Below are 27,539 nucleotides of genomic sequence, written 5' to 3'. Positions count from 1 at the left end.
TGAAGAAAACCACCAAAGAGTAGTATGGGTAGTGCACTAAATTCACCAGCTCTAAAAACTCACGGACGTGATTCTCAACTGGACGGTCCCCTTGCTTGAGGAGAATTCTGACAGCTGCTAGATCCATCTTTGGTCAGTTCTTCTGTGACGAGGCAGGCGAGGAATGAGGATCTTCATGCAGCTTAAAATAAACAAGACCACTCAGAATAAATAAAAAACACAGGGAACCTACCACAAAGCATAACAAAACATGCAAGAACTGACAAACTATCTGGGGAAAACAAGGGCTTAAATATACAAGGGAACGAGGAACACCTGGGGAAACAATCAGGGAATGAGAAATAATCAGGGTGAACCAATCAAGGAATAGAACTACAAAGGACTACAAAACTAACAGGAACTAAACAAGAATTTCAACATAAAAGTACAAAAACAAAAGACAACAGGGATTGTGACAAAAGCAGACAAGTCAAATAGATTACTTTTATGCTAAATTTGTTGGAAAAATGTTTATATGCTTTTATTGTATAGATATGAGCTGATTAGAGATTCTGCAAACATTTCCTTTTTTGTTCCAAAGAAGACATAATGTCAAACAGGTTTGAAACAACATGATGTGAGTAAATGATGCCAGAATTGTAATTTTTGTTTAAACTATTATTTTAATTCTGAACATTGGAGTTATAACAATTAAAACAAGTTTTGTCCATTGCATAATTCTACCATGGTACAATGAAATCACAAAGGTTGTTTATTTCATGTCTACTCTCTGCTATTTTTTCTGATGCATTATTAATTTAAAAATGTTTCTTACCTGTTATTACAGTATTGAGCTGTCCTTTATTCCATGTCCTCAAAATTAAATCACTGCTTTCTCTTTGTTTATCTCCCAGGCTTCTGGGGTTCTGATGGGTTGAGTTTGAGTTTGGGTCGAGCCCTTTATAACTCCACTGACAGTCTGGACAGTGCCAAGGCCGTCACTATCGCCATGGAAGCGGCTGCCATGGTGATGGCAGGAAAGAGACACCCATCCACTGACAGCCATAGCTCAGTAATGACCTGTGATAAAGCTGTGCTGGTGTCCAAAGCAGAGGAATACCTACAAACACCCCGGTCCTCAATAGGAATACAGGTGAAGTGCATTCTTAACCACTAAAACCGTTTGATTTAAAGGGGACCTATTATGCAAAATTCACTTTTACATGGTGTTTTTGCTAAATGCACAAATGTAAATATCAGTTCTTTTCTTTGCAATTCCCTGCTGTTTTAAGCCCCCAACTGTCTTTTGAGACAGGCAACACTCAAATAATCACAAGGGCACCAACAAAAAGAGTGCTAACAATTGATTCCAGCTAACAAAACGAATGTAGGTTATTTAAGAGTCCAAACACAAAGGTATACACACTTTCGGTCTATGTTGTTGCACTAAAAATAGATTGCTGTGTGAGTCATCATACCGCAATCCATTAATTAACATTCAACTCAGGCTTTACTGAATGGGCTCTCCTCTCTCCCCTCAACTTAATCTCCCTCTGTTGTCCTGTCTTCCTTCCTCTCCTTGTCGCTCCCCCTTCCATATCTCTTTTCCCTCTCTTTCTGTCTCTCATGAGCAGTTATCTGTCTTTGCCTTGTGAATATCTGTGTTGAGATCATGTCCTAATAATGTTAAATGGGTTTGCCTCTCTCAGTGCTTGTGCATCTGCTCTGCATTTATTGCTCATACTGACCCCAAGGGAAAATGCATTAGCCTGAAAAAACCTGATCAACATGCTATAGTGATTCAGTGTGAATAGTATTCACACCAAAGGCCCACAGCATAATGTGGTCTCTATGGATAAAAAAATCTTATTAATAAATTAGTTTTCTCTGATTATGTCTTGAATACATGGTGCTCTATAGAACTGAATGTTGTAGCCTTTGGCAAAGTTTGATTTATTGACCGTACATGCTCATAGCCACACATCGGCCACAAACACACTTGAACATTATGGGAGTTACAGCCACATTTAAATCAGGAGTGAATCCTCTAAATGATTGTTTTATATTACCACTTGCCTAATATGCTGTTGGTCCTCCGTGTGCCGCCAAAACAGCACCGACCTGCAGAAGAATCGACTCTACAAGACCCCTGAAGGTGTCCTATGGTGTCTGGCATCAAGACATTAGCAGCAGATCCTACAAGTCCTGTAAGTTCCGATGTGAAGCTGTCATGGTGACTTGTTGATACAGTACATCCCACAGATCCTCAATCAGATTGAGATCTGGGGAATTTGGAGGTCAGGCCAACACCTTGAACACTTCATGTTCCTCAAACTATTTCTGAAGAATGTGTGCAAAATTATCTGGCTGAAAGTGGCCACTGCCATCAGGGAATGCCATTGCCATGAAAGGGTGTGCTTGTCTGCAACGAAGTTTAGGTAGGTGGCACATCTCAAATTGATGTCCACATGAATGGCCGGAACCAGGGTTTCCCAGCATAACATTGCCCAGAGCATCACACTCCCTCCACTGGCTTGTCGTCTTCCCACAGTGCATCCTGGTGCCATCACTTCCCCAGGTAATTGGTGCACACATACACGGCCGTCCATATGATGTAAAATAAAACGGGACTCATCGGACCAGGCGACCTTCTGACCACTTCCAAGGTCCAATTCCAATGCTTGCATACCCATTGTAGGCGCATTCTATGGTGCACAGGGTTCATCGTGGGCACTCTGACCGGTCTGCGGCTATGCAGCCCCATAATCAGGTGCGATGCACTGTAAGTTGTGACACATTCTTACCGTAAACATTATTTCAATTTTCTGTGACTTGTGCCACCTTAGACACCCTGTCGCCGGTTTGTGGTTTGTCTGACCGGGAGCACCCTACAAGCCTTGCCATTTCAGAGATGCTCTGATCTAGGCATCCGGCCATAAACATTTGGCCCTTGTCTCTCAGGTCTTTACTCCTGCCCATTTCTCCTGCATTCCACACATTGACTACGAGAACCGATTTCACTTACCGTTTAATCTACCCAGACCTTAACATGTAGGATATGATCAACGTTATTCACTTCACCTGTGAGTGGTCATAATATTTTGGCTTATCAGTGTAGGAGTCACTCACTGATTTGTGATGCAGAATTCCAGTTTGCCAAATTAGATTTTCACTACCATAAATAACTGTAAAATAACTTTGTGTGTATAGAATGAAATTCCATACTCTGATCTAGGCATCCGGCCATAAACATAGTAACAGTATTGAACTGAGTGTGTACAGGTGTAATGTATGTGGGAAGCAGGAGAAGGCAGACGGGTGGTTTGGATCCAAATGCGGCTTTTATTATAAATAACAAATAAATAAACACAAAGAAAAGTCCACGATGGGAAAAAAATAACTAACTCTAACACATAAGAACAAACAGCTGGAAGAACATAAACGAAGGGCAGGAAACAGGGGCATAGGCACGACATGTAAACCATACAACGAACGACAAAGGAAAAGGAAAACAACAGGGTTTAAATACACAGACACAATGAAGACTAAACGAGACACAGGTGAGAACAATGATGAGTGCAGGCAGTGAGGGAGGCCGGGAATTGTGGGAATTGTAGTTTTTTAGACAAAGACAAGTGAAACACGGAGCGGACAACAAGGAAAACGTGACATGGAACGGGATAAGTGACATGTGAAACAGAAAACACGGGGCAGACAACATGGGAACGTAACATAATCCCCCCTCAAAAGGACCGGATTCCAGACGGTCCTTATAAACAAAAAATAGCAAAAATAAACAAATGTTCAAGGAGAGAGGGGCTAGAAAATGGGGAAAACAGACAGACCAAAGGGGGCACAAGGGACACAGAGACAGACCAAGGAGGCACAGGGGACACAGAGACAAACCAAGGAGGCACAAGGGGCAATCAGGCAGTCCACGGAGGCACAAGGGACGGACAGGCAGACCAGGGAGACCGAGAGGGCCGACAGGCAGTCCATGGGGATATGAGACGGGGACCGGGTCAGGTGGCCTGGGGGGCGTCCACCGGGTAGGGACAGGTTTAGGAGGCCAGGGAGGCATCGACCGGGCACAATCTAGGGACAGGTTTGGGTGGCCCGGGGGCTGGCCACAAGGCAAGGGCCGGTTCAGGGGGCCTGGGAGGTGGCCACAGGACAGAGGCCGGTTCAGGGGGCCTGGGAGGAGGAGTGGCCACTGGGGGAGCTGGCGGAACCGTGTGAGGCCGATCCAAGGAAGACTTCTGAGGCGGAGCAGTCGAAGACTTGGGTGGCGGCGCCGAAGGAGGCGCAGGTAGGGCCACAGGAGACCCTGGGGGCCGAGCAGAGGCAGGCAGAGCCGTGGGGTACACTGTGGGCGGAGCCGTAGAAGGCTTGGGAGGCGGCACCGTGGAAGGCGTAGGCGGAGCCGTGGGAGGCTCGGGAGGCGGAGCCGAGGGAGGCGATGACGTAGAAGGCTCAGATGGCAGAACTGAGGGAGCCACTGGAGACGGAGCCGAGGGAGGCTCGGGAGGCGGAGCCGAGGGAGGCGATGGCGTAGAAGGCTCAGAAGGCGGAGCCGAGGGAGCCACTGGAGACGGAGCCGAGGGAGGCTCGGGAGGCGGAGCCGAGGGAGGCGATGGCGTAGAAGGCTCAGAAGGCGGAGCCGAGGGAGCCAGAGGCGAAGCCGAAGGAGGCGAGGGCGAAGAAGGCTCTGAAGGCGGTGCCGAGGGAGGCTTCGTAGGCGGAGTCGTGGTTGGCGGAACCATAGAAGGTTCTGTAGGCAGGGCCGAGGGAGGCTCCGGGGGTGGAGCCGTGGTTGACGGAGCCGTGGGAGGCTTGGGAGGCTCAGGAGGCTGAGCCGAGGGAGACTCAGGAGGAGGAGCCGAGGGAGGCAGAACCATGGAAAGCTCTGGAGGCTCAGGGGGCGGAGCCGTGGGAGGCTCAAGAGGCAGAGCAGAGGGAGGCTCGGGAGGCGGAGCAGACTGAGGCTCAGGAGGCGGAGCCGTAGGAGGCTCGGGAGGCTGAGCCGTAGGAGGCTCGGGAGGCTCAGGATGCTCGGGAGGCGGAGCCCTAGGTGACTCGGGAGGCAGAGCCGTAGGAAAAGTATGAAAACCATACAACGAACGACAAAGGAAAAGGAAAACAACAGGGTTTAAATACACAGACACAATGAAGACTAAACGAGACACAGGTGAGAACAATGATGAGTGCAGGCAGTGAGGGAGGCCGGGAATTGTGGGAATTGTAGTTTTTTAGACAAAGACAAGTGAAACACGGAGCGGACAACAAGGAAAACGTGACATGGAACGGGATAAGTGACATGTGAAACAGAAAACACGGGGCAGACAACACGGGAACGTAACAACAGGATGTGACCATCATATTACTGTGATATTTCTAAACTGAGTGGGACTCCCATGTACTGTATATTTCATATGTCGTGCAGGGCAAGGTCTTGGTGAAGCCTTGTATGTAGAGAATTACTTGTTTGTGACCAGTGTTCGATTGTGTCAGGGAAGTGCTTTGGAGTTCAGATTTATTATTTCCTTGCAATTTACTGACATTATTTGTTTGTATAAACTGCTGGAAAACAGGAAGAGAAGAGCAGGGAGTTGTCACCTTTATTGTATTCCTTTTTATCTTCTTCCAGCCTGATTGGAACTCATTTCCTAAACCAGTCTGCTGATGATAATTCACCCATGCCAGGTTCTACCTTTCTTTTTTTTGGTATTATTTTTATTTATTTTTTTGTGACAGCTTAGCATTTTAACTCTTCAGAACATCCAGCATAAACATATTTAATGTGATTAAAGGAATGTTCCGGGTACAATATAAGTTAAATTAACAGCATTTGTGGTATAATGTTGATTTCCACAATTACTTACTTTCTTCTGCTGAACACGATCAAAGATATTAGAAGAATATTTCAGCTTTGTAGGTCCACACAATGTAAGTGAATGGTGGGCAACTTTGAATGTACAAAAAGCACATAAGTCAGCGTAAAAGTAATCCATATTACACCAGTGGTTAAATCCATATCTTTCAGAAGCGGTGGGGGTGGGAATCAGCTCCATATTTAAGTCATTTTTAACCATAAATATCCACTTTCACTTACTCTTCCACATTCTTCTTCTTTTGATTTTCGTGCATATCACCAACTACTGGGCAGGGAGGAGAATTTATAATAAAGAAAGGCTTAATTATGGATCTGTTTCTCTAAGTTTTAACAGGAAATCTACAACGTATCCTCCCCTTCTTTGCTTTGACTTTTTCTTCTTGCTTGTGCCCAATAAATTGTGTGGGATTGAGAACTGCGAGACTGGGGCAGAAGATTCAACTGTCCTTCACTTTCCATCATCACACCAGTTCCATCTTCACAACAGGGCCCCCTCCCTACTAATATTTTGATTCTTGGACAACCAATTCGATTGCCTATTCTTAAAAGATAGAAATTACAGGAGTCTATTCCAGAATACAGTATGTGTTCTACACAACCTAATCTCATCATCATCAGCTTGAGACAAACAAATGTCCACAATTTGATGTCGCCACACCATTTGGGTGATTACACCCTGAGCAAATGGTCATCAAGTACAGATTTATAGAATTAGAACAGGTGTCGGTCATTGAGAACTATCTCAGACAAAAGGTTTCCTAAACTTAATTATAACAAGAAAAGTAACTTTTAGGGTTCTTGATATACATAAGAACTTCAATTACATTATGGGTGGCAAAAGGTTCAGCACACTATAAAAGGTTTGATTGTAGAATATTTGAGTCACTGCTACACTACAATGAAGATTTCAACATCTTCACTTCAAGATCAACTATGTCCTTTTTAATACATACTGTATTGTAGCAGCAGCCTTGTCTGCTTTTTTAAATTCTCAGCAGCCAGACCAATATATCAGGGACAGTCAGTTTGTCTGATCTGTGATGTGAATGATCTTGCTCTCTGATTTTAAGGTCACCATTCACAGCCTGTCCTTCTGCAATGCTGGAGTCACACTCTCTACATCATTTGATGTTCTTGGCTGATTTTTTTGTGATACAGTTGTTACAGAATGTTTTTTTACTCATTTGAGCTTATTTATCACTTCTACCATATTACATTTATAAATAAAGTATTATGGCCTTTGCTACAGATATATTTATTTATCAAGCAGCTTTAATTGTCATAAATTGCTATTTAATTATTTACCATTAGAAACTTATAGAACATCTAACAATAACACTTCACAGTTGGTTTAGTGCCGTATTTCACTTGCCTACTTTTTAGATGACTGGTCACCCCAAAAGTTTCCCAGAGCCAGAGCAAGAGTTCACTGGAATGGCTTATTTCCTTCTTCATTAACTCCTGGCTTGACTTTCCACCTTCTGCTACAGTGGCTCTTGTGACTGTGATTGTTCAGTTTCTTTCGGAAAGGGGTTTTCACTGAAAATATGATGGAAACTCTTCTCATTTGTTCTCATAGTGTAGGGCCAGATCACATAATAACCTGTCTCCTTCTTTTTGAAATGTTTGTATCACACAGTTTACATTATGTATTAGGTTACTCTTTGTGAGTGTGTGTGTGTGTGAACTGTTTTTGTAGCTGTTTTAAATTCCACCATTTTCTGAACTCCGCCTGGTACATCAGACTGAGCTTTTATAACCCTTCAATGATTTCAAAGTTCATAAATAATTACAATTTTATTTGTTAGCAGATGCAGGTTACATAGCAAACTGTGTGTCTGTTAATTAGTAATTTAGAAGATGCTTTTTTTATCAAAGATTAGATTTGTACACTAGTTGCAACAGTCCTTTTGGAGCATTTTGGTGTTAAAGGTGCTGCAATCAATTTTAGCCATTCTAACGTCTATGAAACTGAGCCATTGATTTAGCCATTCCCCTCATTCCAAAACACCACACACCATGTTCCCACGGTTGTCAAACACAACTGTAGTGAAATATCGCCCTCAACTGACAAATTATAAATCTGAATATGGCATTAAGCCTCAATAATTTGCTGTAATGAAAACACTATGAGAACGCGCACTATGAGAATGTATTGACAGGCAGAAAGCGTCAGAGACTGCGGCCCGCGGACACATTTTTGTTTGCTGTTTACAAAGTCTAGCGCAGTCACAGAGACTGGTGAGTTATCTTGTGACACTTATTTCAGTGATATCTTTCATTGTTCTACCAGGTCTCACGGCCTATCAACTTTGAAAACAAATGTTTGTATATGCATAAATATGTTTACTCTTGCTGGATCCACATGAGAATGAGAGAGCAACTTCAAAAAAACTTCAAAACTTTAAAAGCGATTGACGTGCACTATAAGTAAATTTCATATTCACTGTGCACTGTATGTACAACTAGTTTGATTCAGTCTTTTTGTCAGAAAATACAATTACTAATGTGCACATACTGTCTGTGATTTCTGGACTAATGTGTTCATTGTTATTTCCTTCTTCCTAATGTATTACAATTTCAATTTCTTAATGTGCAAGCAATTACTATAATGAGAACACTAAACAAAAACAGGAGAAACTATCTACCATTTAAAACACAAGATCTAATTTTGAAAAAGTTTTTGTTAAAGTAAAATAAAGTGCTAAATAAAAGTTAATTCATTTTTTAGCCAATATATGTACAGTATATGGAGTTCGAGGACCCCCTCAAAAATGAGATGTTTCATCTCAAGGGGTTATCCTCAACAATAAAAATTCAAATATGTAATTTACTATTATATTAAAATTGTGTGATATACTGGCATTTTATTTTCCTATTGGCCACCCTGCTCTCTGGATATCGGTATCGGCCAGTAAAAAACTAATATTGGTTAACCTAATATTGAGCTGTGGTGCTCTCATGGGAATGCGGGTGAAAATCCAGCCTGCGTCATTTCCCTTTTTCTCAGTACTTTTCTGTTGCTCTCTACTGTGCTAGCCCATAAAAAGAGCTCAATGGTGAAAGAGCAGGACTGCGATGTCAGCAATGCTGACGTCTTAGAAAACATGGAACCTTTTGGTCAGCAGCACATATCCTAAACCATAAGGCTATATACGTACATAGTGTGCGTTAGAGGCACAAGTGAACAATTATCTTACATTTTATATATTTCAATAATGTTTTATTACTGTTTAGACACAATAGTGACCTGTAGTTGCCAGATATCTGTATTGCTGTCTCTAAGGTGAGAGTTGTTAAATGTGAAACTAATATAAAGTGGTTTGTGATTGAAAATAAACAACCATGCCCTCAAAGGTCAAAATGTCCCTAAAAACCACTTCCAACAAACAAATATTGCCCCTTAATTTATTATTACAGTTTAGGTTTTTATTTTCAATTTTGGTTTATTTTTCATTCATTTTCACATTATGACTGTTAGTTTGTGACACATCATCTGCTGTCTCCTAGCAGTTCACACGATCCTCACCCCCTGGTTTCTAATCCCTCACTGGACTACAACTCCCATCATACATTGCCTCCCACCATTTTCGTTCACACCTGTTCATTTCTCTTTTCTCTTTTCTGGTTTTGACCTTTAGCCTGTTTGATCACTCAATTAAATCTGCATATGGATCCTACATCAGCCTCTCAGTCTGGTTCTTTACAGTTTAGTTAGATTTTTCATTGTTTTCTATTTTCAGTTTAGTTAATTTTATTTGTAGTTTTACTATTTTAGGGCTAATGTGTTAATTTATAGCATTTGCGGCTCCACCCCAGTGGCTCCCTTCCTCGGTCCTTCTACCTATGGGTATGAGACCAGAGCAGCAAGCACTGGGGGCGATTTGGGGACCCCAATGAGACCACCTCCACCATATACTCTGGGTAGGCATTCGGATGAGAGCGCTGGCTCGTCCCAGGGCGAGTTCAACCTCTCATTCGGTGCCCGTGAAGGTGATGAGCTCTCAAGCACAGCATCAGAGAGCGGGCCGGTCCTGTCTGATGCGGAAACCTCGGCTGGGCTTCCCCCTAGGGTGTGGTCGCCCAGTCTCAGGTGGACGCTGAGATGACGGACGTGCTTTCCCGGGCCGCCGCGAGTGTCGGGCTAGAGTGGAACCCTCCACTCTCCCTTGAACACTCACGGCTGGATTATTGGTATCTGGGCTTGCGGCACTGCTCACAGCCACGCCCAAGGAGTCACCTTTCTCTGCCCTGACCCGATCTCTCGGCTCCCCTGCCCTCACTACCCTTGATGGCAGAGTGGTCAGGGATTACTCTGCGATGCCCCCAATGGACAAGGTGCTTGCGGTGCACCTGTGCCTGCTTGGCACTGCCACCTGGCGTGGGTGCCTGAAGCTTCCATCCAAGGCCTGTAGGCTCACTTCATCCCTTACGGTTAGTGCCTATGGCGCCCCTGAGATGGGCAACCTAGGGACGTGAGAAGCCACTGCCCAGGAGCTGGTGAGCAGACCACTCCATCCCCCTGTGGATGGCCGGGAGGAGAATCTTTTGTTCCCTTTTCCTTTTATCTCGCCACATAATCCAGTAGCTGCGAAACACCTCCTCCCCCCTCCTCGACTGATCTGCCGGTGAGCGCCAGGAGTCAGATAAGTGCTTTGATGTCTCTCGACTCAGCACTGCCACAGGGCTCAAACCCCGTCAATGTGGCATCTCTGGCTCCGCCCCGCTGCGAGGCCCCACCCGCCAGTACGTCCAACGAAATTATTCCCCTGGTCCCCCTCGCTCGGTGTCTGGACGCGTGGCTCACGCTTTCCAATCCGTCGCGATGCTGACCCGGAGGCCATCAACACAGGTTTGCCAGCTTCCATTTCACCATGGTGAAGGCCGAGAACGCCGCCACCTTGTGCGCAGATTTCGGCACGCATTCAAAGGTCAGGCGTACCAGTACAAAGTCCTCCCTTTCGACCTGTCCTTGTCCCCTCGCGTCTTCATGAAAGTCGCAGCTCCCTTCGAGCCCCTAGAGTCAGTAGAGCTTAAGGCACTCTCCTTGAAGACTGCGCTCACCTCCATCAAGAGGGTTGAGGACCTGCAAGCGATCTCTGTCAGGGAAACGTACCTGGAGTTCGGTCCGGGATACTCGCACTTAATCCGAGACCCCGACCAGGCTATGTCCCCAAGGTTACCACAACACCATTCAGGGACAAAGTGGTGAACCTGCAAGTGCTGCCCTAGGAGGTGGCAGACCCAGACCCAGATTTTGCACGCAGAGCTTTAGGATCTCTGAGCAACTCTTTGTCTGCTTTGGTGGACAGCAGAAAGGAAGCGCTGTCTCCAAACAGAGGATCACCCAATGCCATAGCTGTTGCCTAACAGGCCCAGGACTTGCCGCCCCCTGCAGGGCTACGAGCCCATTCCACCAGGAGCGTGGCAGCCTCCCAGGCTCTGATCAGTGGCACCTCTCTAGCTGACATTTGCTGAGCAGAGGGCTGGGCTACACCTAACACCTTTGCGAGATTCTACAATCTCCGGGTTGAGCTGGTCTTGTCCCATGTCTTAGCAGGAACAAACGGGTAAGTCTGGACCAACCGGCCAGGTATACTGCTTGCACATTTCACCTCCCTCGAGCTGAAGATGTGCGTTGTTGATTCCCAGCAGAAATGTGTTCCCTGGCTGATTTCCTCCTAGCCCTGCAGCAGATGAGTTTGTGGAGAAACTCACTGCCAGTCCAGTACACTGCTAACTACGCTCCATGCTGGGACATGTGCTCCGCATGCACTGGTTCCCCATAGGCAACCCCTTGCGATGTATTTTCCGCTGAAAAATGTTTCCCTGTTGGCAAATTGTGTCTTCCTTGGGCAGAGACCCCTCTGCCCCAGTCTCCATGCTTGTAGAGATTCCTCCCCATTGGGTAGGACCTACCATGGGACTTCTCCACATGACATACTTCCGACTAGACTCTGCAAGACCATGTGACATATTTCCACTTAATTCCCCCCCCACCCTCTCTCTGGGTGGGGTGTGGTCTCTGCTGTGTATTCCCCTTGGGAGTGACACCCCCCTGACGCAGACACTGGCATCTTGGTCGGTTAGCGAATTCTCTCTTTTCTGGGGAGAAAAATAAAAAAGAGGGAAAAGAGGCACGACTAGGATAAGCCTGTCCCCATCCTTTTGAGTAATCAAGACGTCCCCAAAAGGCTGTTCGACACTCACACTTGCGTCAGGGGAGTTTACGGGCTGGCCCGGTACTAAGCGACACACAGCAGTCTCACACTACCGATCCACGTAACCCAGCTCAGCCAGTAGTGGCATTTTTGTAGGGGACCCCAAGTGTCACTACATCGACACAATGTCAAGTGAGTGACAGATAGGGAACATCCTCGTTAATTTCATAACCTCTGTTCCCTGATGGAGGGAACGAGATGTTGTGTCCCTCCTGCCACAACACTGAACTACCGATGAAATGGCCGGGACCTTAATCTCGGCTCCTCAGCACAAAACCTAATGAGAAGTATGCACGTTCCCTCCTTTTATACCCGTATGTCCGAGGGAGGGGCATGCATATACCACTCACCAATTCCCATTGGTCTTTTATCAAAGATCAGAGGTGTCTCCGGGTTTTCAAGAGTGACCCCTGGTGTCACTACATCAACACAATGCCTCGTTCCCTTCATCAGGGAACGGAGGTTACGGTAACTAGGACGTTTTCCCTGTCATTTTTTTCCGTTATAACACTGGTGCAAATAAGTGTTAACGGTTTTGTATATTGTTATAAAATATATTTGGTATTCAGAAACTACTTTGTATGGTCAGTCTATGGATGTGTACTCACAGGTAACGAGGTCTTTTTGTGTGTCATTACTCTTGCAGGTAGAAGCAGCAACTGATTCTGAGTGTGAAAGTAAAGGCTCTCGAGAATATCAGTCTGTTGGGATTCAGGTGGAAGATGAGAGGCGGTAAATATACTGTGCCTCTGTTTTATGTCTGTGTGTGCTGGGTGCATGTGTGGGTATTTGGAAGCACCAGCAGCTAAGTGTCAAATATTGTTGTTGGTCTTATTTGAGATCATTTGTTTTTTCTCTCTCATACAGTCAAGGTCGATTTAAGCGGTCTAACAGTGTCACAGCCGGTGTTCAGGCTGATCTGGAATTGGAAGGTTTTCCTCTGATGGAGGATAAAGGTCTTCAGTTTGGCGGTGGTTTCCAGCGGCATAGCGAGCCCAGCACCCCCACGCAGTACGGTGCCGTACGGACCGTACGCACACAGGGCCTCTTCAGTTACCGCGAGGACTACCGCACCCCCTCCGAGCCACCGAGTCCCCAGCGCAGCCCTGAGCCCTGGCTGGAGCCCTCGCCACGGGACCCCATCGCAACCGTAGCGGTAACAGTGACGCCACCCCAACCAACAGATTCGGGAAGAGCGTCGCCCTCATGTAGACGGGACGGAAGCTGGTTCATGCAGCTGCTGCATACAGAAACGAAAAAGATGGAGGGATGGTGCAAAGAGCTGGAGGGAGAGGCAGAAGAGAACGATCTGTCAGAGGAAAGTGAGTCAGTTTCATGAACTTTTCAATATTTATATTATATTATTTGTTTGGTGAAGAGTTTGGCTCCAGGTTTCAAAAGCATCAGATGTGAATCCAAAAAAATTACACATTAAATGTGAAGCTGAAACATCCGTGCCACCTTGAGGAAGAAATAACAAGTATATTATGTACTGTATGTGTATATGCATAAAAAAAATTGCATTTTTTGTGTGTCACACTATGTGTGGGCACAACTCCAAATAAATGGATGACTCACATGGGGTGGAAAGATGTCCCAGGTCTCTAAAGAATTGAGGTATGCGTTTAAGGGTTATCAAAGTTAAAGTAAAGTGATTTTATCCATTCTGGAACTTCCACGAGACTGAACCGTTGAATTAGACACGCCCCCTCTTTTCAAAACACCGCCCTCCAAAGACAGAGTTGAGACTGACAACGAACAGTGCATCTTCTCACAATTGTCAAACACAACAGTAGCACCCACAGCTGACAGCTGTTATTAATCTGAATATGGCTTTAAACCTGAATGGTCCAAGTAGGTATAGTAGCTGCAGGCCGGAGATTTCCCCAGAGTTGGAGGAGGAATCTCCAAAGAGGGCGTTGGTACTCCAGGAGGAGGCGTGGTTACTTCAAAACGGGGTTAGGTCAACTCCAAAAGGAGGCTTCACTTCCACTCAAGGTTAAGCCCTGGGTATATTTCCAATTTGACTGGTGGCTGGCGCATGCGTGTTACGACTGCTATGAGACACCTGACTTTCTCTTCAGGAGTTTAGACCCATAAAGATGTCTTTATATTCCTTCAGACTCAAGTTATAAAAATGCAGGTCTCTCCAGACCTCCGCATACACACTCTCTTTACTTGCACATCCACTATTGTAGTTTTTACCTTCATCTCCTGGTTTTTTTAGCAGCGATTACATCTTCTAGTGCTTCTTCATGACAGCAACAGCTCAAAATTTAGTTGGCACCTTGTGGACCCACTAATTAGTGCAAATGAATCCAGGCGCACGTTCATTCTGTGCGTTCAAAGACACGCGGTTAGAAAAATCTGTCTGCGTGCGTTCTGTACACGCACACTCTGCTAATGACAAGATTTGCGTCACAGGTCCTGTAGCGTTCGCGTCTAAGCGAAATATACTTTGGGTTTCCAGGTTAGGAAAAGAGTTAGGTTAGGGGCTTCCTATACACCGTATTCAGCCCCGCCCTGTTTTCGTGCTCCGCTCTTCCGAATAATGTCATCTAAATTCCTGATTGTATTGAAGCTACTATGAAGCAATGGTGTGAGTCTACACCACCCCTTTAGTAAGTGAAAATACACATGAGGTGTTCTTTCTGTCACTCTAAATATTAATATTTTCCACACTCACAGAGGTAAATTAGACCTGGCAGATCACATTAAGACATCTATGACCAGGGTTGGGGAGTAACGGAATACGTGTAACGGGATTATGCATTTAAAATACAAAATATAAGTAACTGTATTCCACTACAGTTACAGTTTAAATCATTGGTAATTAGAATACAGTTACATTCAAGTATTTTGATTACTGAAGAGATTACTGTGCATTTTATTGTCATTTGTTTCATTTAATATTTAGTCCTTTCAGATGGAAAACATTTATACAAATAAATGATGCGATCAAAAGTGCATTTGAACAGCGGTGAAACACTTTCTTATGAAAGTAAGTTTGAAGTAAGTTTGGAGCAGAAGAAATAGAAATAAACCTTGTGTAAATTGTCAGCTTTATGCTAAGCTAAAATGCTATTTCTATTTAGGTTTTTCAGAGATTGTATTTTTAATTTGTATTTTGTTTTACTGTACTGGCAGAGATTTTATAGTCAAAACAAGTGAATAAATCTATCAGTGCTGAAGAAGTAATCAAAGTTTTTAGAATACGTTACTTGAGTAATCTAACAGAATATGTTACAAATTACATTTTACAGCATTTAGCCTTTAATCTGTAGTGGAATACATGTCAAAAATAATCCTCCCAACCCTGGCTGTGACACACTGCACTTTTTAACGATACAATTGTTTAATTAATATACTTGTAATTCTGCTTAATTTTTAGGTTTGAACTTGTTCATAATTTGTGTTAAAATATGTAGTTGATAGGAAATTTTCAACAGTGGCAGCTCATATTATTACACGTGCAAGTTCAACATGAAAGAAAATTTTAGACATTTCAAATAGATTTGTCACCTTACATTTTTTTAGAAGCTTAAATGTGATTTTAACAGGACAAGGAGGATGCTAGAACTGGCTTGACAATATAAGTAATGTTTAATGATAAACTTAAACAAAAACATTCAAACATAAACACATACCGTAGCTCTCTCGCTCTCTCTCTCTCTCTCTCTCTCTCTCGAAGTGCTGCCTTACCTGCCTTCTCTAACCTGGGATGGGAAAAAAAAGAGATAGAAAGGCCAAAACAGAGAGAAAGCGGGAGAGAGAGGAGAGAGAGTGAAAAAAACGTGCTAGCCGGTTCTCTTATACGCCGTAGCCTGGTCCTCGGTCACTCCTCCACCCTCTAGTGGATGAGAGCTGCTCCTCTCCGGTTGGATTGGAGGCAATCCTCTGGCCTCTGGCAGACTGAATGCCCTGCCACTTTTTGGTGGATGGTAGGGGTCTCCTCCACCCTTGGCAACAAGGGGTAGGGGGTAGGGATAGGGTTAGGTGATAGAATATATAGTTTGTACAGTATAAAAACCATTATGTTTACGGAAAGTCCCCATAAAACATGGAAACACGACATCCTGATCGGTTACAGTGGTGCCGTGACCCATATGAGTGTGAGGTTTAGGGGGGTGTAAAGAGTGTAAAGGTAGCCAGCTGGAAGGTAGCGGTGCAGCGTGTAAACCTCACTCTCCTGGCCTTAAGAGGCAAGCTAGAGGCTATAGCCGTTAGCCTCCTCATTAGCTCGTCCGCCTCCCATGCCAGAGATCCCGTTTTGAAAACTGCTCGGAGCGAGTCGAGCAGGACTGGTTACACCTGCAGCTATATCCTTCTCGAATGATCCACTTATGAGAACGTGCAAAATGATTGACAGGCAGAAAGCACATCAAAGTCTAGTGCTGTCACAGAGATATCACAGGACACTTATTTCAGTGATATATTTCAGGGAGAAGAACAGTTTTTGCCAAGGGCAGAGTGGGAAGAGAAATAAGCCTGGGATTTTACATAGAAACTGGCCCAAATTTGTTGAGCTGAGGTGTCACTGTCCTTTTCTGCATATCACTGCCCCCTTCGGCATATCGCAGCCCCGTATTGCAGCCGGCCCATCAGGAAAATTCCTGGTTTTTCCGATGGCCAGTCCACCCCTGGTTTCTGCATATCATTCCATAAAAATTGCTTACAGCACCTTGACATCTTAATTTAGTTGTAATATGTATATAGGCCTATATAATCATCTGCTAAATTAAGAAATATAAGAGAGTGCGAGAGTATGTATATCACAAGTTTACAAGTACTTATATCAGTATACAGGCTGCATACTATGTAAACATGTGAGTTGTTGAACTCTCATGGTTGTTAAATATTTATGCATTTGTTATGTATTTAATATTTTCCCTGTTTGTGTGCTAGTCCTAGGGAAGATCCGGAGTGCTGTAGGAAGCGCACAGCTCCTGATGTCCCAGAAATTTCAGCAATTTTACTGGCTTTGCCAACAGAACTTAGTAAGTAACATCAGGGTGCATGTATGCCCGTTTGTGTAAACTTATGTGTTGTTTTTGTGTTTGTTGATATGCTTTGTACTCATGGCAGTTACTTCCCTTTCCTCACACTGTTTTCTATTCAGAATTGTGTATTTGACAGCCTTTAGTTCTGTTTTCATATTCATTAACTGTAATGTACAAACCACATCAGCTGATCTGAATTGGTCATGATGAGAACATAAATGACAACAACTTTGGGATGTTAAATATGTAGAAAACAGAAAATCCTCATGAATGAAAAACCTTTGGAAAAAAAAACGTACATTGTTTGATTTGACTAAACACAGATTTACTGATGTTATAACATATAATAATAAACAAAAATCTGTCAGAATTTATACTGTCAGTCTTAAACCTTTATACTCTGTAAAAAAGTGAAAATCTATTCCTACCTGATCTGACCCTTAAAGGGAAAGTTGAAATGAAAATTATCTCATAATTTACTCACCTCATACCATCCTCGATGTGTATGACTTTCTTTCTTCATCTGAACACAAACAAAGTGTTTTAGAAAAATATATCAGCTCTGTAGGTCCTCACAATGCTAGTGAATGGGTACCAAAATGACTCCAGTGGATTTTATCCATATCTTCAGAAGTGATATGATAGGTGTGGGTGAGAAACAGATCAATATTTAAGTCTTTGGCAATTCGCATTCTTCGTGTATATCGCCACCTAATGGGCAAGGAGTGGTGGTGGTGTAGTGGTCTAATGCACATAACTGGTAAACTGGTAATCAGAAGTTCGCTGGTTCGAGCCCCACAGCCACCACCATTGTGTCCTTGAGCAAGGCACTTAACTCCAGGTTGCTCCGGGGGGATTGTCCCTGTAATAAGTGCACTGTAAGTCGCTTTGGATAAAAGAGTCTGCCAAAAGCATAAATGTAATGCAAATGTAAATGCAAGGAGGAGAATTTATAATAAAAAAGGCATAAAGGCAATAAAAAATATTTTATATTGATCTGTTTCTCACCCACACCCATCATATCGCTTCTAAAGACATGAATATAAACACTGGAGTCTTATGGATTAATTTTATGCTCCCTTAATGTGCTTTTTTTTTTTTTAAACTTTTTTTAAATGTTGTTACCTATTCACTTGCATTGTGAGGACATACAGAGCTGAGATATTCTTCTAAAAATCTTAATTTGTGTTCAGCGGAAGAAAGTCATACACATCTGGTATGGCATGAGTAAATCATGAGAGAATATTCATTTTCTCATATTCATTCCCTAATAATTTGTTTTGCTTGTGTAACTTGATGTAGTCAAATTAATTAATATTGAATAATATTTTTGACTTGATTGAAACCAGTTTATCTATGATAGATGTCACCATATGAAGCACATTTTTTGGATAATTCACAAAACATTTCATACAGTGTTGTCTTATTACATGTAAATGCACCCCTGAGATTCTAAGAGACAAATGTCTAAAGCTGTTGTGGAACCAAATCTAAACAAATATATATATATATATATATATATATATATATATATATATATATATATATATATAAAAATCTGTTTACTGTATTTTTACACCATACAAGCATGAAGTATGCAGTATGGTGTTTCATATCTTTGTTTGTGCCATAGGACCCCAGTGCCATGCCTCGACCCACCTCTCAAGACCTGGCCGGGTTCTGGGACCTTCTGCAGCTCTCTGTTGATGACGTTACCTCCAAATTCAACGAGCTCCAGAAGATCAAGTCCAATGACTGGAGGCTCATTGAAAGTCCTGTGAAGAAGGTTAGAGCTGACTGGTTAGCATTGAATAAAAATTTAGCCAGATTCAGTATTCAAAACATGCTCCACAGGCTGTACTCATTATAAAAAATGTGACAACCAGATGACGTTATTCTATTAACATGAATTTTAATTAGGTAATTAAATACATAATGTTACATATCTCCCTCCCTAGTCAGATGTCCTGCAGATATGACTTGACACATTTAAAATGGAAAAATTATCAAACAAATCTGTTCCAAAACTTAGTGAGCTGCCTTGTTGCTTACATTCTACATAGACAGCTGCCTTCTAAGGTAGCATCTTAGAGTTGCTAAGCTCACTCAGTTTTTTGACAGCTGGAGTTTGAAGAGATTTGACTTGTACATTATGTTAATGTAAGTCTATGGAATATTTGATTGCCCACCAGGGGAAAACCTTAAGTCTGATCAGTTGGAAAAAACATACTAAGTCAGAACAGTCTGAAGGTCTGTATCAAGTTTGGTAGATGGAGTCTTTGTTTAGGGATTTCGGAAAAACCCTAATAATCCTAAAGTATAGAATAGGATGTTGGCTTAAAAAACACATTAACCATAAATGTCTATAATGCCTTAAAATTATCAGCTCACTAGGATTTGGACTAGAACCCATATGTATCAAATACATTCAAATCTTTTGTTTGGAAAACTGTTTACATTTGTCATTGTTCCAGCTCCCGCCACCTTTACCAAAGAAGACATTGCGTAAAGGCATGACGAGGGAGAAATCTCTGGACCTCCCTGACCGTCATAGACAAGAGGCGAGACGGCGCCTTATGGCGGCCAAACGCGCAGCTTCTTTCCGCCAAAACTCAGTATCAGAGCGGGCTGACAGCATCGAGATCTATATTCCTGAGGCCCAAACACGGCTCTGAGAGACACAGGAAACAGAAAGTGATCTGCACATCTTTATCACGCAATCATCATCATTCTCCGAGCAAGTTAGAAATGCCACACTTCATTCATCAAGGAAATCATTGGAAATGGTCTATTTCAAACATTCTACAAATTCAGTATTTTAATCTTCTAAAACTGCTTTAACTGTGTCAAAGGTTTTGAACCATATTTTGGAACTGCCTGCAGCATGTTCCATTCATACCAGTTTCATACAAATTTCCCCTGTGTTTTGGGAGTCATGCTTCACCAAAATACACATTTTGCACATTGTAGACGCACATGACAATGAAGTTGCCTGACAGCTATAAATACACCTGAATAACACTTGCTCAGTCTGAATCCCTCTATGAGTCTTTATGATATCCATTTAGCACTTTTCAAATTGGAAACAATCTACATTTCGAGGCCTCAAGTTTAACAGTTCACTTGACTTTGAAACTGAATTAAAAATATATATTTTTAAGTTATGAAAATGTACTTAAAATCTATTCCACTTTTTGAGGTTTTGTAGCTTTGTCCTTCCATTCATACATTTAATCTTGACTTGCTCTGTCTGTCTCTCTCTCCCTCTGACTTTATGCTTTTTTCATAGTATTTTTCTCATGAAGTGCCAGTACTAAAATAAATCAATTACACTGTACATTTTGGACTGAATTAGGCCAGTGCTGGCAGTCAAAGCCTTTAATAACAGAGGATCTTCATTGGTCATATACTGTTATGAGAGCATTTAAACCTCAGCCTGAGGGTTTATTAAAGATCTAGACAGAATTAGAGATCAGAACTGGTTAGAAAAGGCCATTTTTATTATTCTTGTATGAACTGATATCAAATATACAGCTATCACACCACTGTATACTTTCTAGAGGAACTAGGTTTTTGGAAGCATTTGCTTAAAACCTGAATTCATCCATGTAAAGATTAAAAAATGCATTTTTGCACTTTCTTCTAAATGTTATGTCTGAATGTATTTCCAAGGGAAATGAATTAACTGAAGTTCTCACAGATATTGTTGCAGTTGAATTGCAAGGGTTTATGTAACTATCGATTTATCATTTTATCTCTCTGAATGTTTCACCTGGTCATTCACCAGTCAAATCTTTTTTATTTTATTTTGATCACACCATTTTTCTCACCATCTACTGTTATCATTGGTCTGGCTTCTGTGTCCTTTCTGTGGTCTTGACAAAGAGAATCAATGATTTTGTCTATGCTGAAGGAGAGAGACAGAGGTTTTCCCATCATGGGACGACTTGGATATTGACAATGGTTTTCTTAGAAGTGACTCCTTTGTTTAAATTTTAGTCACCTGAAAAAGTTCAGAGAATATTTTTATCTCCTACAATTGATTGATGAATGAAAAACCACACTGTCATTGTCTTTAGTTAAGGCTGACAGTAAGATGCCTCTGTTGTAGTCTATGTGTAATTTTGAAATTTAACAGATTATATAATGTGTGTTTTTCTCACTTAATGTATTAGTATGTAAGACTGCAGTCAACATACTGTACCACACAGATCTGAGAGAACTTGCAGGATTATATTTAAAGCCATAACTTATCGATAAGTTAAATTTAACGTAATTATTTTGAGTAAGTCAAAACAGGCGACTGCAAAACACATGATGGTTGATTATACCAGATTATCAAGAAAGAAAAGATCAATGCTGCTTTGAATTGTTATGCAATTGTTTAATTTATTTTAAAATGTAGGTGTCTTTTTGAAATTATAATTTAATATACCTGCTTATTAGTTCAGAGAGAAAGTCCATTCTTGGCACTAACGTCCAGTGATTCGGCTCTAACAGGTTGAGTTTTGAGAAGAGTTTGAAATTCTATTAACCCTAGTGCTGTGTTGAAATTGTTTACCTAATTTGGTGTTCCTGGTCAAAAATGACCGGCCTATTAAAAATTGCTTATAAATCTCTTGTTATGCTATATTATCACCAAATATTGGATTAAATCTTTTTGCCATCTTGTTTTTTTTTTTCACTTATCACAGGTTTTGTATTTCTTTTTGGATCTTATTGATCGTAGGCTTCATTGACCTAAGTTTATGTACCTCCATTTTTGAGTGAAAAAAAAAAGCATTATTTGTGGATTATTTTGGCAATATTATATTAAAAATGTTGTACTGTTTATCACACCAGTGTGCTTTGATGTTAAATCAGGAAGATTGTTTTGAAATTATTTTATATTGTACAAAATGGCACAAAGTCACACTTGTGGTGTTCCCGGTACAAAATGACTGGCCATTTAAAATTAATGAGGGAGATCAAAATAAGAGAAATATTGAGTGTTCGGGAGCATGTTCATAATGTTCATGTTCACATATGTGCATGTGTGCTTGCGAACATAAAGACTACGGACCTGTGCACACGCACATACACACACACACACATGCTCACGTACATGCACAAACACTTTTGAGTACTACATGCATTCTTTTCACAGAGATTAACTTTATCTTTATCAGATTAACTGCATTCAACATCCATTCATCCATCTAACATTGTCAGAACTGTCTTCGCCCGACAGTGACCCCTTTCCAATAGAATTTTCTTTGATTATATTTTTTTCATAAGTAATGTGTTTCACATGCAGAGCACACATTTGCAAGGCACATGCAAAAAGCTATTGTCAGTCATGTGCATGAAGACACAAAATGCTTTTTATATGACAGTGTGTAACGCAGTTCGATGGAAAGGAGGAGGCGAGAACCGGCTTGTCAATATAAATAATATTTTAATGGTGAACTTAAACCAAAGACAAACACACACACACGACGGACATGTCCATAAACGATCTCTCTCTCTCTCACCATCCTCCGCAGTCGGCCTTTATCCCTCTCGGAGGCTTGATTAGCCTGATAAGGGACCGGGTGTGTAGAATCACAACCCGGCCCCGCCCTCCGCCCTGCCACATTCCTCCCTCGTTCTCTCAGGCTGGGGAGCCCCCGGCATGACGTACACCCCCCTTTCCCTGGGGAGGGGCGTGCCTTCTGCCTGCAGGTCATCCCCGTCTACCTTGACGAGGGAGGGGACAAGGCGAGGGAAACAGGAATAATTAAATAGGGGGGGTACTTCCTGTAACAGTGTAGTACCCCCCAAAAAAACACTAAAATATAAACAAGAGGAAAAGGCCAATGCGGAGCGGCAGTGAGAGAGAGAGGAGAGAGAGAGGGGACAAAAAACGTACTCGCCGGTTCTCTGATACACCGTCGCATGGTCCTCGATCACTCCTCCACCCTCTCAGGTGGACGAAAGCCGCTCCTCCCCGGGCGGACCGGAGTCAGACTCACGACCCCCGGCGGAAAGAACGGCCCTTCGCGTTCACAGCGACCCCTGGGGACACTCCTCTGCCCCTGGCAGCGGCCCTACCACTCCAGGCGGTCGGGGAGTCACTTCCCTCCTCCCCTCGCGGACGGCGGTCTTCTGTCGACCCCTCCGCATTTCTGGGGGATGGCAGGACACTACTCCACCCCTAGCAGCGGCTCCATCGCTCTAGGCGGTCGGGGAGTCCAGTCCCCACTCGCCTCGCAGACGGTGGCCGTTCACCGCCTCCGGGCGGTCGGCCTACCCCCTCCCCTGGCAGATGTCCCGGCACCGCCCTCCGCCCTGCCACACAGTGTTAATGTGTAAATAGGCTGAGGTCAGTTTTCTTTGTCACAATGGTCAGATTTGACAGGGAACACCACAAGTGTTACTTTGTGCCCCTTTTCAGAATATAAAAGCATTTAATAATAAAAGCATTTCAAAATAAATGTCCTGCTTTTTGTGATCTTCCCCATTCATTTTCAATGTTCGGTCTTCTTTGACTGGGAACACCACAATTCTATTGATTCTATTGGAGAGGTAAGGCAATGACAGTTTGGTGTGTGTGTGCGCACGCGTGCGTGTGTGTGTGTGTGTGTGTGTGTGTGTGTATGTGTGAGCGTGTATTTATCACTTTGTGGGGACCAAATGTCCCCATAAGGATAGTAAAACCCGAAATTTTTGACCTTGTGGGGACATTTTGTCGGTCCCCATGAGGAAACCAGCTTATAAATCATACTAAATTATGTTTTTTGAAAATGTAAAAATGCAGAAAGTTTTCTGTGAGGGTTAGGTTTAGGGGTAGGGTTGGGTTTAGGGGATAGAATATAAAGTTTGTACAGTATAAAAACCATTATGTCTATGGAAAGTCCCCATAAAACATGGAAACACAACATGTGTGTGTGTGTGTGTGTGTGTGTGTGTGTGTGTGTGTGTGTGTGTGTGTGTGTGTGCATGTTTGTGAATGTGTTAATGTTGGATGCAGTTCAGGGTAGGATAAAGTTAATCTCTGTGAAAAGTACTCTGTGAAGTATGTAATACTCAAAAGAGTTTGTGTAAGTGAGCATGTGTGTGTTTGTGTGCGTGCATGTGTGTGTATGTGCACAGATCCGAGGCCTTTTTGTTTGCAAGCACACATGCACATATTTGAAGATGAACGTGTAAGAAAGTATGTAATACTCAAAGAGTTTGTGGAACACCACAAGTGCATGTATGTGTGTGTGTGTGTGTGTGTGCGTGCGTGCGTGCGTGCGTGCACAGGTCCGAGGCCTTTGTGTTTGCAAGCACACATGCGCATATGTGACCATGAACATGTAAGAAAGCATGTAATACTCAAAGAGTTTGTGCGTGTACGTGAGCATGTGTGTGTGTGCGTATGTGATAATGTTGGATTGATGAATGAATGTTGGATGCAGTTCAGGGTAGGATAAAGTTTATCTCTGTGAAAAAGTAAGCATGTAATACTCAAAAGAGTTTGTGCATATACGTGAGCATGTGTGTGTTTGTGTGTGCATGCGCATGTATAAGTGCGCGTGCACAGGTCCGAGGCCTTTATGTTTGCAAGCACACATGAACATACAGTATGTGAACATGAACATGCTCCTGATCATTAATTTTTTCTCTTATTTTTTATCTCTTTTGATCATTTTCAATGACCGGGAACACCACAAGTGTGACTTTGTGCCATTTTGTACAAAATAAAAGCATTTCAAAACAAACTTCCTGGTTAAACATTAAAGGATACAGGTGTGATAAATAGTACAGAATATTTAATTTAATATTGCCAAGATTATCCACAAATAATGCTTTTTTTTTCACTTAAAAATGGAGGTGCATAAGGTCAGTGAGGCCTATGATCAATAAGTTCCCAAAGAAATACAAACCCTGTGCTAAGTGAAAGAAAACAAGATGGCAAAAAGATCTAATCCAATATTTGGTGATATTATAGCATAATGAGAGATGTATAAGAAATTTTTTTAGGCTGGTCATTTTTGACAAGGAACACCAAAAGTGTAACAAGTTGGGGGATAAAACCGTTAAGAAAAATATAATTGTTGGGGGAGGGGGAGTTGTGATACCCTGTGCGAGCAAAGTCAATAAGTTACATTCCAATAGGATAACATTAACTTGCATTTCCAAGCAAAAGAAAATCTTCTTCGGGTCAAATTGACCGAACACAACATGAGGGTTAATATTAAGTAACATTAAGGTTTGTGTCTCTCTGGCATAACCAGAACTGTTGTGAGAGAGGAAGTGTCACTGCCGACAGCCTCAAAAACCCAACGACTATGGTCAGGATTTACCAAGCCACTGCAACACAACTAAGTATTTCACCCAGACCAATGGCATTTCAGAAAGATCTTTTTTTTTTTTTGTATTATTACTGTTATTATCTATTCCACTATACTGCGCTATAGGCATTCACTGTACAGCAAATTGAACCTTTAACTCAGAGTCTCATCTCATTTCAAATGACAACAGTACAAACTTTTTTTATGCACTCTGCTTCAGTGTGTAATAGGAGGAGAGCCCAGAGATAAGTTTTATAATTTTCACTCAACTTCCTTGCACTGTAGCTGAATTGTCTCAATTTTCTTTACTAGTATGTGGCCTTGATGGGAGCTTGTAGTTAAAAGCAGATATTTTCTTTTAATTTCTCTACAGTAATACTGTTCTTGTTTAAAGTCTTTGTTCAAACACAATTACACTATTTCATCCAAGAGGGCTTTTAATCAATGAAACTGACTTCAGGTCAGATAGTGTTAGTTTTAGTTCATGTTTTGATTGTTTTTTCAAAACACAAATGTTAAACTTAACATTTTATACAAAGCTACAATGTGCCAACTTGCATTTCACGCTAACAAAAGCTTTGATTATTTTGTGAATCATTTGGATCAAGCTCCTAGCAATTTACAGATTGAATCGTATCCCTCAGATCTTGAGACAACATGCATCAGGGGTTGCAGAAATCCACAGATCATTTGTGATGCTCTCCTGAACCTTACAAATTAGTCAGACTGTTGGAATATACTTGAATCCATCTAAAAAAAAATAACAGACACTGACAAACCGCTTCATTTAATTTTGCAAAGTTTTATTCTTTTTTTAATGTTTTGTTAATGTAATGTTTTTTCCCATATACAAAAGAAATATAATTTTAATATGCAAACATGCCATGCTGCTATGATGCAGGCAGTGTTTATGTGCCAAATATGTTCATGTGCCACATCTTTGAGCGGTTTCGGCTGCTATCCTCACACAAGGTGTCATCCCCATGCTTATTATTATCAACATCATCATTTTAACATGACAATCTAAAAGCGCGACAGTGAGCTGACCTACACAGATATCTGACAGAACAAATGCTCACTCCCTTCTTAGAGACAATTAAAAACAGTTGAATCAGTTATCAAATCTTTATTTGTTATATGATGGCCATATTTACTTTAACAGGGTTGCACTGGGTGATTGTCTAGTTTAAATAAGCTTTCATGAAACACACATACATTTATTCAATCCATATGTACATTTACTCACATCATATTTTCATCAAAATAGATCATATGTGAGTATTTAAAAAGGAACGACAGGATCCATTCAAAATGATTTACCCTCCGGACCACAGTATTTTCAAAAATGTGGGCCTTCAGTACGGGTCTGGTGTTGACTGAGATGACTCTGTTTCTTACTGTAGAAAAGCTTCAGTTTGGGACTGGATTGATCCTGGATCTCAGAATGTGAAAAGATTACACAAACGTAGTGAAATTATCAAATGAGAAAGGTAGTTGTTTAGCTGAGAATATTTTCAATTATTATAATGTATATCATATCTATATGAAGGGTGAATATAAAACCAAATATTCATTATTTGTACAGAATTATATAAATAGTTATATATATATATAAATAAATATATAAAAACATTATTGATCCTTTGTTGAAGCAAAACACTTTTTCTTCTCTTCCTTATTGTTTGATTTGATTTTTTGGGGTGGGGGGGTTGGGCGTGGCATGCACCATTTCTGATGCTAACTGTGGGATTTCCTGCTTTGTTGCTTTTCCAAATCACTTTTTGAATGTTGTTTATTGTTAAATCCAGTCTATTTTATTTTTTATATACTCATTCAATGTTTAAATTGTGTTATTTACACAAATTTTACCTTATTTATTTATTTGGTTATCTGGATTTTTGTGTTTCTTTTCACGACTTGATTATTGCTATGATCATACATTGTAAATAATTCAGTCATTAAATTTTTTGAATGAAACAATTTATGTAGATTGTCTTGAATCATTTGACGGTGTTCTCTAAACACATGAACAACATTAATAACACAACGGGTTGTTTTTATTTATTTATTTTGCATTGCACCCATACTGCCCTACAAAGGCTAAGTGCAGTAACTACGCAAACAAAGAAACAGAGAAAAAGGCCTTTAA

The 27,539-nt window shown here is 41.8% G+C and overlaps 1 protein-coding gene across 1 annotated transcript in view; it reads left to right on the top strand.

Annotated features, from left to right (window-relative positions):
- The window catches only part of LOC127656798 (disks large-associated protein 2-like), a 215,888-nt gene extending 188,851 nt beyond the window's left edge, over positions 1–27,037 (top strand). The window contains exons 10-15 of the mRNA XM_052145257.1: positions 894–1,132; positions 12,740–12,825; positions 12,961–13,415; positions 16,999–17,090; positions 18,727–18,879; positions 19,568–27,037. Of these exons, the coding sequence (XP_052001217.1) occupies positions 894–1,132; positions 12,740–12,825; positions 12,961–13,415; positions 16,999–17,090; positions 18,727–18,879; positions 19,568–19,768 (1,226 nt within the window). The 3' untranslated portion in view covers positions 19,769–27,037. The remainder of the gene's footprint in view (positions 1–893; positions 1,133–12,739; positions 12,826–12,960; positions 13,416–16,998; positions 17,091–18,726; positions 18,880–19,567) is intronic.
- Positions 27,038–27,539: the final 502 nt, after the last annotated feature.

This window comes from Xyrauchen texanus, chromosome 16, assembly GCF_025860055.1.
Source record: "Xyrauchen texanus isolate HMW12.3.18 chromosome 16, RBS_HiC_50CHRs, whole genome shotgun sequence".
NCBI classification, from domain to species: domain Eukaryota; kingdom Metazoa; phylum Chordata; class Actinopteri; order Cypriniformes; family Catostomidae; genus Xyrauchen; species Xyrauchen texanus.
The sequence above is the reverse complement of the archived record's forward strand: the minus strand, read 5'-3'. Positions and strand labels throughout refer to the sequence as shown.